Genomic DNA, 17,219 nt, shown 5'->3' on the forward strand with positions numbered 1-17,219 from the left:
GGAAAATACGGGTGGCTACGCCACCTCGAAATTCCCGCACCAAACGTCGTGACGTCATAATTTTGACAGCATCTACTAGGTGCTACGTAGTTCCTAATTAGTAAAAATAGAGTACACTGTCCACTGAGGGGGCATAGGCTTTACATACCAAGTTTCAGAAAATTTCTTTCAGCCAATGTTGCCAAAGTACGAAAAATACGCTTTGAAGTCCGTGGCGTCACGCGCGTAGATTTTGGCGCGAAACTTAAAAATGAAGCTTGGACTGTGATTTTCTGCTGTATTAATGAACATATGATGGTGAAATTAACGACGTTAGTGTTCTCAGAGTGCAATTTATCAAACTAAACCGATTCATTGTTTCACTTTAGTGCCTGTTTAAGCCACTTGATTCATTCTTGAAGCACGCTTAATTTTGGTGATTTATTTTCTAGTCGTTTGATTCGCTTTAATATACGCAATTAAGAGCACTGAATTTCGGTTGATTGAAATTTAGTAGTAAGACTTTGGTCTGGGCGAGTTGGTTCATAGCAATGTGAAGGCGCAGCGCAACTGAGAAAATGGGCAAGAACACGTGTGTGTTGCATGTTCTTGTCCATTGTCTCAGTTGCGCTGTGCCTTCCCATTGAAATTTAGGCCACTTTATTCGTCCTTGAGTCAGACTTCAGTCACTTGATTCATTTTCTACGCACGCTTAAATTACTTGATCTTTTCTTGCAGTAATGGCTCGTTAATCGGGACATCTGCAAGATGTTGCGATCGCAGGATAGGTCATTGCGCCCACAAGCCATTACAGACAAAGGGAGATCTGCGTTGTCCCGATCTTTGTTCATGCGATGGGCGAAACTGAAAGGTTCTTGAGGATTCACGCGCAATTTGCCACCACTTCCCCCAACCTCCGATATCTGCTATACATGCGGTATGGCTAGATACGGTCAGTGGCACCTCATCGGTTGTTCCGGTGATTCGCCACGCAACCCAAATGTAGGGGCTTCGGTCAGGACATTCGTCATAATTCATTTGACAACGGCGGCACTGACCCCAAGTGAAGGTGGTTGGAGAAAGCTGGAAGGAAGTTTGAGCTAGTTAGGTTCAACTGCAACGTGCGACGGTAGCTCATTTCAGTCAATAGTGGTTCTAGGTATGAATGAAAGAGCAAGCAAAACATAATCTGGGACAAATGATTGGCTTGTGCTTACATCTATGATTGCTTCGATTGAAGATAGTTGAAGGTGGTTTGCCAAAGTCGCTGCGCCGAGAGGTGTGATCGTATGCTTTATGGAAGAGCGAAAGGCGAGCGATTTCATGATGGTGATATTACAGCTCCGAATCAGCACGTTCTCTTTAAGGATGTTACACTGGAGTAGCGTGAACAATGTGACCATATAAAACGTACAGCACGGTTTTGAAGTGATTTTATGTCATTCATTAAGTATCATTGGACTCCCTGTGTCCAGTGTTGACGGACTACCAAGCAGTTTTGCATATCGTCACTTGGCATTGTCCTGACATAATGCTTGTGTAGGGTCTTTTTCCGACGCAGTATGAAGCACTGGCTTTGTGGTGGAACACTTGACTGCCATGCAGAGTGCGTGGGTTCCATTCCGGCTCGAGCCGTGATTTTTATTCATTGCTTCCATCGGGATTCTTAGAAGTGCTTCTTGAGGGGCATGTTAGTGAAGCATCTTGAAAGGAAAAGTGCGATTTTAGACACCATGAAAATAAGCAAACACGACGAGCGCTCGTCTTGTTGTCTCACCTTCGTGGTGTCTGAAATCGCGCCTTTCCTTTCAAGAAGTTCCGTCGTGATATTTCGCCCATCAACAACGCCGCATATATGCTGGCATCGCATTTTTTGCGACATGGGCTACTTCACCCTTTCGCGTTAAGATTTCCTTAGAAGAATAGACTGTTGGGCGAGTTGGTAATTCATGATGAATGAAAATAGCGCGAAAAAACGTAGGACGAAACGCAGAAGGCTACAGCACAAGCGCATACTAGCAACTGAACTTTTGTTAGAAAGAACTAAAATATATAGGAAGCGCAAACCACATGTTCACCCCGAACAGAACCAAAGAACTCAGATGTGCGCATCTGAGGTCCTTGGTTCTGATGTGCGCATCTGAGGTCTCAGATGTGCGCACTTGAGGGGGAGGGGACGCGTATGTGCAGTGGAGCGCGGACGCCACCGGATCAAGCTCGCTCATAAGATGCTTCGCATCTAAAACAAAACAGTGTAGAGTACATAGCCTGGCTGCGTACTCCAGAGGAGGAAGCCGCGCGTCTCGAAGCTAGACGTGTCGGTCGACGGGGAGTACCAGCGGCGACGGGCCCGTGCTTCACTGTGCCAGGCTTTGCGCGACTTAGTGCAAACCGCCCGCAATCTTTTTTTTTTTTTCGAGAAGCTGCGCTGGGTGTGACGAGGCCTTCACATCAGCCGCTTCAAAAGGGGCCGCATCGCTTATAAAGCTGCATTTGGGACAACTATTCAACTGTTGCCAGTTTCGCTGAATCATGGTTGTCAGAAGGAAGCGTCACTTGACAATGGTAGGTTAGATATTCCTGGAAGAAGTGCTTAACTCTCAGGGGTTTTCGCTGTGTATGTACCATATCGGATGGATTCAAGAGCTCCCTTTGAAACGTTTGTAGCTGCCGGCTGGAGTGTGGTAATGGAGGTTAACGTCCGTTTAAAGACCAACTCATCATGGCCCATCGCGTGCCATTCTGATTGTCCCTCTCATTATTCGTTACAGACATGTTGTGAGAACACAGTGAATAAGATTGTTGACGCATCATTACGTACATATTGCCGTTCATTTATTTTTAAAAGCTTGCTTCCATCAAAGAGCAGCTTCGAAGCCATCGGTAACAAGCTGTCGCCCACTTAGCTGCATTCTCTTTCAATCCTGTTATTTCCCTATGTGGAAGCGGTGCGTTACGTGCTAGTTCACGCCCCGAAGGACCTAAATAAAGTAATTCCATTCCATTAAAGCATTCATCTTCTCGCAAATGTTTACAGAATTAGCAATTAAGCGATTGGTAGTAAAAAATTCTGTAGGGTTACTTGATCTCATATGCCAATTCATGCCAAACACACAGTGGCGAAGCCGGGGGGGGGGGGGGGCACACCGGGCCCGTGCCGGGGTCTTTAGGGCTCGCTGCACACCGTTGACGTGGGGCGCAAGAGCTGCGCTTTCACGCGACGTCGTCTGAACAGTCGCAGTGATTGTTCACGCATCAAGTTCATTAATTTCGGACCGTGTACATGCCTCTTTTGAAATGAAGAACGTCTGGAAATTTAGGTCACTCGTTCAGTGCGGTGCACGCTGAGGTCGGCCTTCAGCGTAGTGTATATATAGACAATAATAATTTAGTAATTGGTGGCGTTTAACGTTCCAAAACCACGATATGATTATGAGATACGCCGTAGTGGAGGGCTCCGGAAATTTTGACCACCTGGGGTTCTTTAACGTGCACCTAAATCTAAGTGCACGGGCCTCAAGCATTTTCATGATTTTGCGGGCCGGTGCTGTAGATATAAGACAACAGGTTCATGTGGCTTGCGTGGATCTTGCGAAGGCGTTCGATAAAGTACCGCATGTCCAATTAATCTTTAAATTACGTAATGCAGGAATAAATGAACTCGTAATAAAATGAATTGAAGCATATTTAACAAACCGTACGCAGGTAGTTAAACTGGTTGGCCATGTATCAGACCCTTTAGCTGTACTTTCAGGAGTGCCCCAAGGCTCAGTATTGGGACCACTATTGTTCCTCCTCTATATCAATGACATCAGTAGCGTGGCGGCAGAAGAGGGTGTCCAGGTTAAACTTTTCGCAGGCGACTGCATAGTCTACGCCATAATTACCACGCTGATATTACAGAGATGCAACTTAGATCCTCTTAAACTACGGAGAAAAAAATATAGGCCGAAGGTATCTTTTTAAATAATTCACGATCAACTTAATGTTGATAAGCTGAAATGTTTACACGCCCCAGGCAAAAGAAACCCCGAACTAACCACGACTGCGTCATAAAACTATACTAAACAAATACTGACACGTTTCGATATTCTTACTTCCAAGATGTCGCAGAAATGTGGAACAAACTACCAAACGTTACCAAACTGCCACCGACTTCGAAAATGCTGTAGAGGCGCATTTACGAGATTGTTCAATTTATTTTTTTTTCAATGCCAAATAATGTAAGCGACCTCATGTTCATTGTATATATCAGCTCTGCTTGATCCTCCGCTGCACTCCGCGTTCTTTCGTCCTCGTTCGCTCTGCCGGTAACGACGACGCCGACGCCGACGCCGCTCAACGCAGGAACGGGCGCCTAAGAGCTGCGCTCTAAAGCTTGTTTATTATGAGTGAACTTGTTCCCAAAAAACTAGATGCAAAATCTAAGAGTCCGCTAGAGCGTTCCACACAAAAAGTGTCCCTTCGACCAACGCACGTCTTCTTTCTCTCCCAAGCCTCGCAGGCCAACCCACTTTCTCGTGCCCGTGCGCGAGAGGCATGCGTGGCGCTGTCACAAGAAGCGCGAGCAGGCACGAGGCACTGCAGACGCTAACACAGTGGCTCGCTGCGCTCCTCGCTCGCTCTATCGGTTGTGCCGACGAGGGCGACGCCGCTCAACGCAGCAACGAGTGCCTAAGAGCTGCATTCTAATAACTAAAAGCTCTGTTTGATAAAGATTAGCGCAACCTCCCGTGCACCGCTATTCTGGAACTGTTAAGAAGATATACCCCGCTTTGTACAGTTGATGTTGATTTTGCTTCCACACACTTTTATCTACAGAATGTGTTCGAGATCGAGCCATTACCGGACTATCGTCACAAGATGATCGTCACCGCTCCCGTAAGCCGCTGGCGGGAGATGCGGGCTGTGCTGAGTCCGGCCTTCACCATCAGCAAATTATCGCAGGTGAGGAAGTCTGCCCTAAACCGCAACGGATAATCGACACGGTGTTTGCAATATTCACCTTTTTCGACACGGTATTTTCAATATTCACCGCAATATTCACCTTTTCTGTCTTTGTAGAGCAGAAAACTCGGGGGCAGCCACGGCGGTGCTTCTACATGCAGAGAGGCGAAAATGTACTTTGCGCCTATTTATTAAGAAAGAAAGAGATAAGCACCGCACATTGCACTCGAATAAGTGGTCGACTTGTGTATTTCAGATTACTTGCTGTTTTTCCTGACCAGACTGTGCTTCCACACGCCTTGATTCAAATTTCGTCACCTCCCTTTCACAGGAAGTTCCGGTCTGACGTGATAGTGTGGCCGCGTATCTTGTGCGCCGGTCGCGCTCAATTTCGGTGTCGCTATTATAATTAGATAATGAACATCTCAAAGTGAGTGCTACTTTTAGGATTTCTAGAAATAAAAAACGGCGGTGCCATAAAATACCATTGACTACAACTTTCCCATGTAAAACCCCGCCCTGATAAATAATTAAAAAGTTGATTAACGAGCAGTTCCTATTTATTCACTTCACTGTCACTTTAGCTGCGGCAAAGTATTTCGGACTCAACATAGAGTTCCTGTGCGAAAACGACAGGAGCCAGACTGTCGTAGGGTCGTTATAAAAAATTGCTGCTTTAAAAAAAAAAGCGCCATGTTTACAGTGCATTTTTACAATATGACCACCGGTTCGAAGTCAGCCCTACTTTTACGCCCCCTTTAACCGTTTCTTAGTATAGTTTACAGCGCTGTAAACAGTTTCAAATAATACTTTCAATCCCACAGGGGCATTTAGATGAAAGGCGATGATCTGAAGAGGAGGCATGTGAGCACCTACTTTGCTATTTGTGCGCTATATGAAGTTAGGCGAGTAGCAGTGGCTCGCATGGGTTTCCTCGTGCGGTGGACGCCTACCTGGACGCCTATCTATTCAATCACCCGCTGTGCGCATCTAGGGTATCGATGCGACTCTCTAGTGTCTTCGCTCCTGCAGGTATTCGGCTCCGCATTTTCCAAAAGGACATTCGTGCGTGCATGCTCAAGGCATTACCCGGAGACTCACAAGCCACAATAAGTGAGCGAAAATAAACTTGCTTGAACAGCAGCAAGAGAGAGGAAAATCTATTTATTGAAGGACAGAGAATCCTGCCGGCGTATATAAAAGTGCCTACGCGCTAATTTGTATAGGGGAAGGGGATTGAGGACAGAAATGCCATAGGAGCAGGAGGGCAGGAAAAGGAAGGGGAAAAAAAAACACGGTTGATCCCTCCGTCATAGGAATCGGAATAACACGAAAGTGAAGCGTGCCCTTACAGAAGTAACTGAATGCTTACTGTACATTAATATATATATGAGAGTTTGCACAATGTATATTGATGTATGGCAGCTAATGGCGCCGTTTAACGTGTATGCACCCACTTTGATGATTGGTGGTACATCTCCATCCCGACGACCAACGTCCATGTTAAATGACTAAACAAACCCTTCTGGTAGCTGTAGTAGTTAACGGTGAAAGCGTCATCAGTGAACGAGGTGTGATAGCCAGAAGAGCGTCGCATATTGGACGCAGAGCTTGTTCGCCGTACCGCGGCATGTTAAAATGTGATTGAACACCCACTGCCGCACTAGAGGGAAACGCAAAGCGCGTCGTGTCGCCCCGGTAGCACGGTCGCGATTTTTCTCAGGGCGAGCGCGACAACGGGGAACGCGGGGTTACAGCCAGGTGAGGCAGGCGCGCGTCGCAGAGCTATTTTTGGTTTGTATTAGCGTGATGCTGAGCGAGGCCGACGCTTTTACGACGCTTGGGCCATAGAGTTTCCTAAAATTAACTAGAGGGGACTCTGGCGCTGCGATCGTTCAGCTACCATGGGAATGATGGGTAGTACACAAATTTGCCTAGTCTTCGTGCTTGCGGCGTCAAACGTGCTTGTGGCTTTGTTTATTGCTACTTTTTGATTTTTTTTCGGATACAAGAATGGATCGTTGTGAACTTCGTGACCAGATTTGAATCGCTGAGCCTAAAGAAGTTAAAGTGGCGAAGTGAAACTGCCGACCTTTTGCTGAACTTCGTTTTGCGACAAAGCGGATGCAGCCGACACGGAGCCAAACGGAGCCGAAAGAACGAAGACTAGGCAAATATGTGTACTACCCATCATTCCCATGCTGGCTGAAGCGTCATGCGTTGCAGCTCCCATAGACACTAGCGCCAGAGTTCTCTCTAGTAAGTATTGTAGGAAACTCTATGGCTTGGGCAAAGGTCGCCACCTCGCGGTGTGTTAAGGCATTGACAAAATTCAACTTCTATTGAAAACGCGCCGAATGGGACGGACGCGTAACGCGTTGCAGGGGCTAGTCGCGGAGGCCACAACAATGACGAATTACTTTGCCTTACCACTCCCAGAGGTCAACACCACCCAGCCGACCGGGAGAGTGGTAGATATAAAAGGCGCGTTCGTAAAGCCCCCAGAGTCTGTGACCGTGGCACAGTATCTACTTATGAACTTTACGCGTGCTGGTGGGCGATGTGTGGCACATGTGTATATGTATATAACGTATTAACATTGCAATAAAGAAAAAAAGTGACCGTGGCGCAGTGGATAGCGTGCCCGGCATCTGTTGTTGCGGACCGAGCGGTCGTGGGTTCGATTCCCGTTGACGGTACTTTCTTTCTTTGCCATCTGATTAGGTATACTTTTTCGACGTCATTTCCGTGACGGAAATACATCACTGAAGTCTTGGTGGACCCCGGCATAAAACACTTTCGTGTTAAAAAAGGAAAATACATGACCATGGCATGTGGGAGTGAGAACGTAATGATTGTGATGCACCTCACTTTACAGTTTATCAGTTAAGTTAATGTCATCGAGGAACCTGGACAGAAATTTTAAAATTTGACGTTGCTGAGAGGGAGAGGTTCGTGTATTTTCCCGAGATCTAGCGGTGCTTGGGAAGTTGAGCATATTCTAATTTCGAGGCTGGTTCTTTCTACTCTGTACGGCCGACAGTCTAACAAGATATTTTCCATTGTTTCTAGTGCACCACAGTTGTCGCAATATGGGTTAGAGGTCAAACCAACGTGGCATATGTAGCTATTGGTGAATGCTACGTTGAGGCGACGTCGATAATAAAGTGTCTCAAGGTGACCAGGTAGGTGATGCGGAAGCCTTGATCTTCATTCAGGGTCTATGGAACGGAGAAAGAGGTCTTGAGGCGGAAAATTCCATAATATATTGCTTTCCACAGCATTGCCACTGTTTCTGGCCACAATGTCATGTTTCCGGGGATTCCTGGATACTGCAGCATATACGAAATGAAAAATCGGATCTGGCTACGCATAGAGGTTCATATTTAAAGAAAATTCGGCCAACGTACTTCACTAAACCAGATGCATCAGCAAGTTCAAAGAAGTACAGCAGCTAAGTTCTGTATTACTACGCGACGCCTTGTGGCAAATCGGTGAATGAATGAATGAATCAACTTTATTAAGTCCGGCACTTTCGTTCGGGCGAGGCGGGGGGAAGAGGGGATTGAGCCCTGTCCCGTCCCACCCTCCGTCGATGATGATGGCGTCAGGTGACGGCTCGAAGTCCTTGGACCCGGGCGGCATTCGCATTTTTTACGACGCATGACTCAGCTACTTAGTTCTGATCATAGTGACACTGGCTTCTGTCGGATCGCAGATGTTTGTCATCATGGACAAGTGCAGTGACACCATGATGGAGAAGCTCGAAGAGAAGCGGAGAGCCGCCACATCCGTGGAGGTGACGTCAACCTTCCGACGCGCCACCATCGACACCATGTTTAAGGCAGGCTATGGTGTCGACCTCAAGGTTCAAGATAGCCCGCCCGGGGGATTCTTCGACGAGCTTGGCAAAGGCGCTGATCAGCTGTTGCGGTCCGTGCCACTCTGTGGTGTCAGCTTCCTTTCCAGTGAGTGTATTTCCATTGTCACTATGTGTTCTGTTACATGATGGACCCACAGCCTATAGCATTGTGCCAAACTCAGTGACATCTTGGCAGGGGACCACCGCGTTGACACGTATACCAGTTTGTTTTGTGCACTTTGATTGTACTTCTGTACATATATCTTCTCAATCGTGGAATGTCCGTATTGACATAGAGCAAACGAAGAGCGACGTCATATTCGCGTACGCAGGCGCCAATGTGAGCTGCAAAAAAAAATTATCCTTGCGTCTTATGTTTTATTTGATGAAAAAGAAAGTGGACACCCAATCTCCAGACTCAGTTGACCCAGATATGCTTCCACTGCATTCAAGCAGTAAAGTGTAGCCGCTTTATCTTCTGCTTAGCCTCCACTGCAGCGTATCTTTTAACATTGATTATTGCTTAAATGTATTAGATAAGTCCTATAGGAATGTTGTGTAACCTCATCAATGTACCCAGCTAAACCTTATATGCTTTGCTCCCAATGTCACTATACTTTAAGAGGAAGATGCAATGTGATGACGTATGATGATTTCAGTGTATGCAGGCTGTAAGTAATTCGTGCTGTAGTAGAAGATTTTGGCCGCAATGGAGCCTGATTAGATGGTAATCGCAATGCGTTCACGCTTTTGGCAGCTCATATACAGCAGTGGAGTTCCGCGGGGGACGACAAAGCTTGTGTTTCACGCAAAACGTCGTGCGAAAAAAACACCTAGACTGACACAAACGTTTAAATACGCAGACTTCCTATTTTATCTTTCGAAAATACAGCGACTAGGTTAACATTAATAGAGGCCGGATCAATAGAGGCACTATACGGTCTGCGAAAATATTGCCATGCGCGCTTCTTTCTGTCATTTTTAACATATGTAACTAATCCGTTGCACGCGTCGCCGCCGCCTTGCTCAAGCCGCGCCCTAATGTCTGGGAACCTTCCAGATCTTAGAATCTTCTTATAGGCTTGAGCGCGCAAACACGAACAGTTGAGATTATTCTAGAACTAATAAAGTTTGAATCATCATCATCAACGCGGCCACGAGCGATAAGGCTCGAATGTTCGATCCCGCATGTATAAATGCCGACGCGCCTTACCGCAGAGCAGATTATCGACGGCCGACGCTCTGTGCGCTGCTATCAGCATACTGCGTGCCTTGCCTGCAGTTTGACTCTCCGTTTCATGACCACAAGTTCGGCCAAATAAAGAGTTATGTACTTCCGAGTTCTGCTGGAGTCTTCTTCACCGTCACGACCACGTGACAATATATATATTTCCAGACTGCTTCCCGGAGTTCTACCACTTCTGGTACCTGCTCTCTTGGCTCACGTCACGACTCGCGATGCCCTACGTCAAGCTGACTACGTTGCTGATTAGCCCTATCTTGAATGAAAGAAAGACGCTGAATTTGGTGAGTGTACTGAAAGGTCAGTGTATCCTAGACGGCTTTTAACAATGGCCGACACTGGGAATATAACGATGCGTGGTTTTCGAGTATCTCGCACCCTTAGGCAAGCATGCATGGGCAACACCCTAATAGCCAGCTTATGTGTTGCTACCCACAAGTTCAGATAATTTGAATAGCACGCCAACTGGGTGTATTACACACTTCATCTGCTTCATTTGGCGAGCGGTATGCCTTAATTGTCGGTGTGCTGACATCTAAGAGGAAATGTTGTTTTGTGAAATGTGGCTTCGCAGTGCTATTTCGCTCATTCAGCCTATTTCTTTTCAATCAATATGAGAGAACTTAAGGAGTGAAGGATATGCGCAGAGCTTTGTTTCACTTTGACATTTGATTCATTTGCCTACCCTTACTACTTTAATTCATGTTTCATTCACCTTGGTTTCCCTTTAGAGTAAGGTGGGGCAAAGTGCGACAAAAAAAGCTTTGCAAATCGAGAATATTTTAGAAATTTTCATTCGGTACCATAAAACAACAGAACAGGAACTTTCTCTTGGGCACAGGGCATGCGGTACATAGCTACGGCCACGTTCCCGGTGTTCGAAAGTTTAAGAAAAAAAGTCACAGTTTCGCCGCAACGGCGCAGCAATGAATGCGATAGCAACAAATTGGAATGTAACGCGAAGAACAGAAAGCAGCTCGAAATTTCCAGCGCGTCGCTCAGGCGCAAAGGACGCACGAAAAGAACACGCACAGGGCGAGCGCGAACTATGAAGTGTCACAGTTGTTACTTATTTCTGTTTGAACAGCGTACTCGTTTCGCAAACGCGGCCGCTGCAGCGAGCGAAGTGATCTTTGTACGCTCTGTAACTTCAGCGCGGACATCGCGGTGAAAGCACAAGACATACAACCCCCCTGCTCCCTCCACGAGGCGCACGCAGGTAACCACGCCCCGTAGGGCGAAGTGCACCGAGGCGCGCGCGCGCAACGCTACGTGCGGGGCGATGACCTTTGAAGCGCACTCCCCGCGCACTTTGCGCCATCTCGCTGGTGAGTAAGAAAGCACGCTGAAGTAAGTGATGTATAGAAATAACTCGCCGTTAGCGTGCTGAAAGACGGTACTCTTCGTGGCCTAGTCGTATAACGCCGCGCGCTGCGGAGCGAGAGGTTGGCCGTTCGATTCCGCGTGTCGGAAAGTATTTCTCAATTATTCTTCTTTGTGGCTTATATATATATATATATATATATATATATTATGTATATATATATACGGTGCATGACGGCGGCGACGGCAAAAACCAGCCGAGTCTGTCCATATAATTGATAACGCAATTTCCCTTTTGTAGATGTTCTCTCTGTCTCTTTTTTTTGCTGTCTGCATTTCTAATTTCTCTCTTTGTCATCCTTTCTGTTCTACGCTTTACTCTCTCCTCTCCTCTTTTCCCTCCTCCTCTCGATAACATCTCTCCTCCTCACGTTCACTTCCCCCTCCCACCCCCTTACTACACTATATTTTACTATGCTCTGCTAGCGTGCCTGGATAGCCGAGTGGTTCAATAAAGAAAAAATTACACCATCTCCCGCTAAAGGGGACCATGAGGCGATGCGAAGCCGGAGCACTTGCACGATCGCGTTCCGTTGGCGTTCGTTGGGCATGCTACCGACCTCGCGTCGTGGAACGCAAAGAGGGACGCTACGCGCGTCGTATCTTCCATCTAGCCTGGCCGTTAATTCTCACAGGGCGAGCGGGGAACGCGGCCTACAGGCGGGCGAGAGGGGGGCAGCGTAGGAGAGGAGAGAGAAGGGGAGGGGACGCGCATGCGCTCGAGCTCATCGCGGCGTTGAGCAGGGGAGAATTTCGGCATGTCTAGCCCGCGTTTCAGAGGAAGAGTGGAAAGGGGGGGGAGAAGGGGAGAGGGAAAGTGGAGAGGGGAAGGGGAGAGGGAAAGTGGAGAGGGAAAGGGGAGAGGGAAATTGGAGAGGGGAGGGGAGAGGGAAAGTGGAGAGGAGGTGTGGAGAGGAGGTGTGGAGAGGGGAGAGGAGGTGTGTGGAGAGGGTATGCGCATGCGCAGTAAGGGTGGTCAGAACGCACACCACCACCACCACCACCACCACCACCGGATTGAGCTCCGCCTTAAGATACTTCGCTTCTAAAAAAAAAAGGATAGCCGAGTGGTTAGGACGCTAGCCTTCGGATCGAGGGTACGCGGGTTCGAATACCGCCTCGTGAAGAATTTTTTTCGGCACGAATTTTTCTCGTTCACTTTCTTTATATCTTTCTTTCCGCCTCTTTGTTTGTTTCGCTCTTTGTTTCTTTTTTCTCTCTCTCTCTCTCTGTACTGGTTCTCAGGTAGCCGCACAGTGGCACATACCCGTTAAGTTGATATTTTTCTGCGATCGACTCACAAATAACGATTTGCTAAGTAGCTTCGCTGTTAATATATTCCCCTCTGTAGCTCACGGCACTTACACAGCTGAAGTTTTGGTAGAATGTGCGATCTGGTATAGAGCAACAGTATAAATACTTGCGGTGCTGTACTGATGCTGGAGTGTCTTCATGGAAGGCTTCAAAAATTTCAGAGAGCAGAATTTCAACTTTTGTTACAGCCATTGGCTGTGACGATTGGCTGTGACAAGCAGAACGGTGCAAAGGAAACGCTTGCTGGAACGCCAGCTGTTGTGCGAGGGAACAGAGCATTGCCATACGCCACGTCACCCTCGTTCTGTCATGCCTGCGTTATTCGCACGTTCCTTGCCCGCGCATGCTCTCCCTTGCCTTCAAACTTCGCCTCAGTAATCGCTACAACGAAAATTGTATAAAAACAGAATAAATTCGAAAATAACGATATTGGTGGTGGTGAGTTTCGAGCCTACGGCCCGACGCTCAGAAGCAGTGGGCCTTGCTCGATGGACTAAGACAGCACGAAAAATTCACTGAATGTGAACCGTCTGGTTCACATTCAGTGAATTGCCGAATTACTGAAAGGACAATCACCGCTGATAAATTTATCATGAACTTGATAGTTTCTTGCTAATGGAGCCGCATTTTTTTTTCGAGTTCCAGCGGAGAGCCTAACGTAATATCTTTGCGCAATTTACGCAAGCTCAAGCAATATATTCTTCAACAGTGAAGGGAAGAAAAAATTGCACCAAGGGTTGTGTTCGCATCAGTGTACTATACAATACGCGACGCGGCTTGCGGATAATGTCATTTCGGCTTTTGCTGGTCTTCGCAGCGCGAGAGGGCTGACGTGTTGCAACTGCTGCTGAACAAGGAGAGCAGGGGACAACTATCCTTGCGCGAAGGTCACGGTAAGCCGGCAGCGATATGCTGCTACCTTCTTGCTCTCTTTTTCTATCTTAAGTTTTTCATGGCACTGTCCCTGTACAGAGTCAACCAGATCATCCTATAAAACACAAAAAGTTCGGCAGGCGTTACACTCCTGTAACACAAAAAAGCCAGAAGTTTGGCTGCCCTCATGTAAGACAAATGAGCCTCTTCGAGGAAGTACATATATGTTTTGCGTTAAATCAACCCTCTGAATGCCTCGTGCGAGCAACTTATGTCGTTGTATGTCCTTTATTGCGATAGCAATTATATGGAAAGTCTCGACGGGTTTTTGCCGTCACCATTGCCGTCGCCGTCGCCGTCATGTCCTTCCGGTATGAAGTCCAAATTGATAAGATCCCCCCGCGCATTGTATGTTCTACCGCGCGTAAAAGCGCGCGAGCGGGGGCGATGAACGCGGCCGAAGCAGAGTTCAAACAAGACGGCCCATCGCTCGGAGGGTGCATGCGATAACATCACCCCGCTCGAAAGGCCTGCCGTCGAAGCAGACAGAAAATGCCCCGCCCGTCTTTAACGAGCCTTAAATGACGCGAAGACGCGAGGGCGGAAGGGGGAGGGAGTGTCGCGTCGCACGAAGAGCAACTTTGAACTTTGAATCTAAGGGCGCGGTGGCGATCGCTGGCGCGCGCGCTATCTCGAAAGCCATCACAGCGGGCTGCGCTCTCAACGCGAAGTGACTTTGCGGAGAGCATCTCTCCCTGGAGCGGCCGTATTCTCTTACACCAGCGTTTTGTAGTTACGCGAGATCGGATGCAAAACAGTTAGCTGCCAGTCTCACTTCGTGTAACACTACAATTTGTTGCTATCGCATTCATTCCTTCGCCCTTGCGGTGAAACTTTGACTTTTTTTCAAGTTGGCAGACTTTAGCGAAGTAGGCACTACGCGTCTGTAAGGCAATACGCGCACGTAGTACGTAGCTGCGTACTTTCTTGGTGCTGTGGCTGATCACGATGCCGAATGATGGCTGAGCCCTTTGTAATGGGTGGGAAGCTCTTAATTGCTCGTTACGCAATTCTTATGGTATGGCGCCTGGTGCGAATCTACGCCTCTGTCACGCAATAATACGTCTGTTAACGTGACTCCTTGCACGACAAGACGCCTGTGTAGGGTCTTTTTTCAAAGAAGTCCTAACCACAGTTTCAGGCTCTATGCTAGAACGCTTGAATTCCACACAGAATGCCTGAGTTCTATTCCAGCTCGAACCCCCTTTTTTCGAGGTAATGTTCCAGAGGTCGCGTGAGTTTCTGTGTCGCACGCCGCGTTTTTCAAGACCAGTTTCTGATGAGCACTTATGGCTTTCGCCTTTAAATGTTCACAAAATAAGTGCTCGGGATGTCCGGATAAAAGCAGCACAACGGCAAATTGGTAGGCTGACCACCCTGTCTGTCTTTATTTTTCTCCGCGAGGAAGCAGGTGTTTGGGTGTATAGTGTTACGGGGACAGCAAGTGCGTTTCACTGGAGCTGTCGCGATACAACCGCCTCCGTTTATTGGGCGAGGGGTGGGGAGCGGTAAACCTCCTACTAGCGAGACCAGTTCCGATCATGGTTTCCCTTTAAGTTATATGCGACGAAGCGGGTGAAGACGATTGGCTGGTCCAGGAATCTTTCAGGTACCTAGCGCTGGGACAGACATCCGGGATAAGGAGTTGCGGGCTAACGTGTGATGACCCGGATGTCATACCTTCACACCTTCCGACGGATATTTCACGACTGTGTGAGGAGGCCCGTGGTATGCGGGTATGCGCTACAGGTGATTCACAGTTTATATCAACCCAGACATCTTGTGTTCCATTTTAGATGCGAAGTATCTTATGGCGGAGTTCAATACGGTGGTGGTGGTGGTGTGCGGCGTGACCACCCTTACTGCGCATGCGCATACCCTCTCCACTTCCCCTCTCCCCTTTTCACCTCTCTACTCCCCATCTCCCCTCCCCTCTCACCTTCCCTCTCCCCTCCCCCTCTCCACTGGCCATCTCACCTTCCCTCTCCCCTACCCCTCTCCACTGCCCCTCTCCCCTCCCCCTTTCCACTCTTCCTCTGAAACGCGGGCTAGACATGCCGAAATTCTCTCCTGCGCAACGCCGCGATGAGCACCAGCGCATGCGCGTCCCCCCCTCTCTCTCCTCTCCTACGCTGCCCCCTCTCGCACGCCTGCCGACCGCGTTCCCCGCTCGCCCTGTGAGAATTAACGGCCAGGCTATAGAGAAGACAAGACGCGCGTAGCGTTACTCTTCGCGTTCCACGACGCGAGGTCGGTAGCGTGCCCAAAGAACGCCAACGGAACGCGATCGTGCAAGTGCTCCGGCTTCGCATCGCCTCATGGTCCCCTTTAGCGGGAAATGGTGTAATTTTTTCTAGGCATTTCTAAAGGAATGATTTTATGAGTCATGCTAAGTTCAAGACCATCTAGAAGCCATGGGCTAGTGTAATATGTGGAAAAAGTGTGCAGTGCAGCCTAATCCAGCTGTCTATAAGCGATTGTGGTGCGCAAAAGCAGCTTCTAATGCACGCTTTAACTCTCCATTAAAGTGAGCATGCACTGACAAAATATTGCAAATCTCATGCTATTATTTCTACAATAACATTGCCTTCAGCGTGATAAGGAACAGGAAACCTCAGAGTAATCTTACAGTTCTGTGCCAATTTTCTGAGCTTATCGCTATGAAATGCCGGGCCATTATCTGATACTATGATCTTAGTGAACTTACGCGTGTCTTTCTTCCTTAAATTAATCACAGGAGTTGCATCTACTTTGTCTGCTGTAACTGCCACCATCCCGGTACGGTCGCATATGGCTTCAATGAAAGCCTGTGCCTTGTGCACGCCCTCGCCTTTCGTTTAAATGCGAGGCATTTCTTAGCGAACTTCTGTGACTTTGAGCGTATCTATCTATCTATCTATCTATCTATCTATCTATCTATCTATCTATCTATCTATCTATCTATCTATCTATCTATCTATCTATCTATCTATCTATCTATCTATCTATCTAGCCGCGTACGATTTTGAGCTCTCCTGGCCGTTTCATTAACGGGATGTATACCAAAATTGGTATGACACAACATGACCGTATTACGAACATAAATGCCAGGTCATAACATGACAATCATGATATGCGTGTCATGAACAGCATGACTTACATGCCACGGTCTTGGGGCTCTTGCGGCCGTTCCGTTAATTTTATATATACCAAGATTGGTATGGCGTGACAATAGTGTATGACGAACACAAGCGGCGGGTCCTAAAGGGGTATTCAGACGGGGGAGAAATGCTCGGGGGGTAAAGGCGGAGCCTAGTGACGCCAACTCGCGAGGAGAAGTCGCCACAAATGCCCCCCACTCACACGGACGGGGCGAACGGAGGGGGAGACCAGTGTTACCAGACTACTCCTGTGGCTTGTACCGCCCGTTTCACCAGCTGCTGACGACGACGACCCCAGCTACAGATGACCCCAACTGCAGACTGGACACCCACTGCCGCTCTCTGCAGGAGCAAGTGCAACAATGTGGCCAAACAAGAGCCAGAAATTCCGCCACATCCCCCACCGCCGGGGGATTGT

General features: G+C 48.0%; 1 protein-coding gene across 1 annotated transcript in view; it reads left to right on the plus strand.

Annotated features, from left to right (window-relative positions):
- LOC119377827 (cytochrome P450 3A24) overlaps positions 1-17,219 on the plus strand; it is a 161,051-nt gene that overhangs the window by 13,875 nt on the left and 129,957 nt on the right. Inside the window, exons 4-7 of the mRNA XM_049411960.1 lie at positions 4,801-4,926; positions 8,645-8,894; positions 10,185-10,315; positions 13,546-13,621. Coding sequence (XP_049267917.1) covers positions 4,801-4,926; positions 8,645-8,894; positions 10,185-10,315; positions 13,546-13,621 — 583 coding nt within the window. The remainder of the gene's footprint in view (positions 1-4,800; positions 4,927-8,644; positions 8,895-10,184; positions 10,316-13,545; positions 13,622-17,219) is intronic.

Source organism: Rhipicephalus sanguineus, chromosome 1 (genome assembly GCF_013339695.2).
Source record: "Rhipicephalus sanguineus isolate Rsan-2018 chromosome 1, BIME_Rsan_1.4, whole genome shotgun sequence".
In the NCBI taxonomy this organism is placed as follows: domain Eukaryota; kingdom Metazoa; phylum Arthropoda; class Arachnida; order Ixodida; family Ixodidae; genus Rhipicephalus; species Rhipicephalus sanguineus.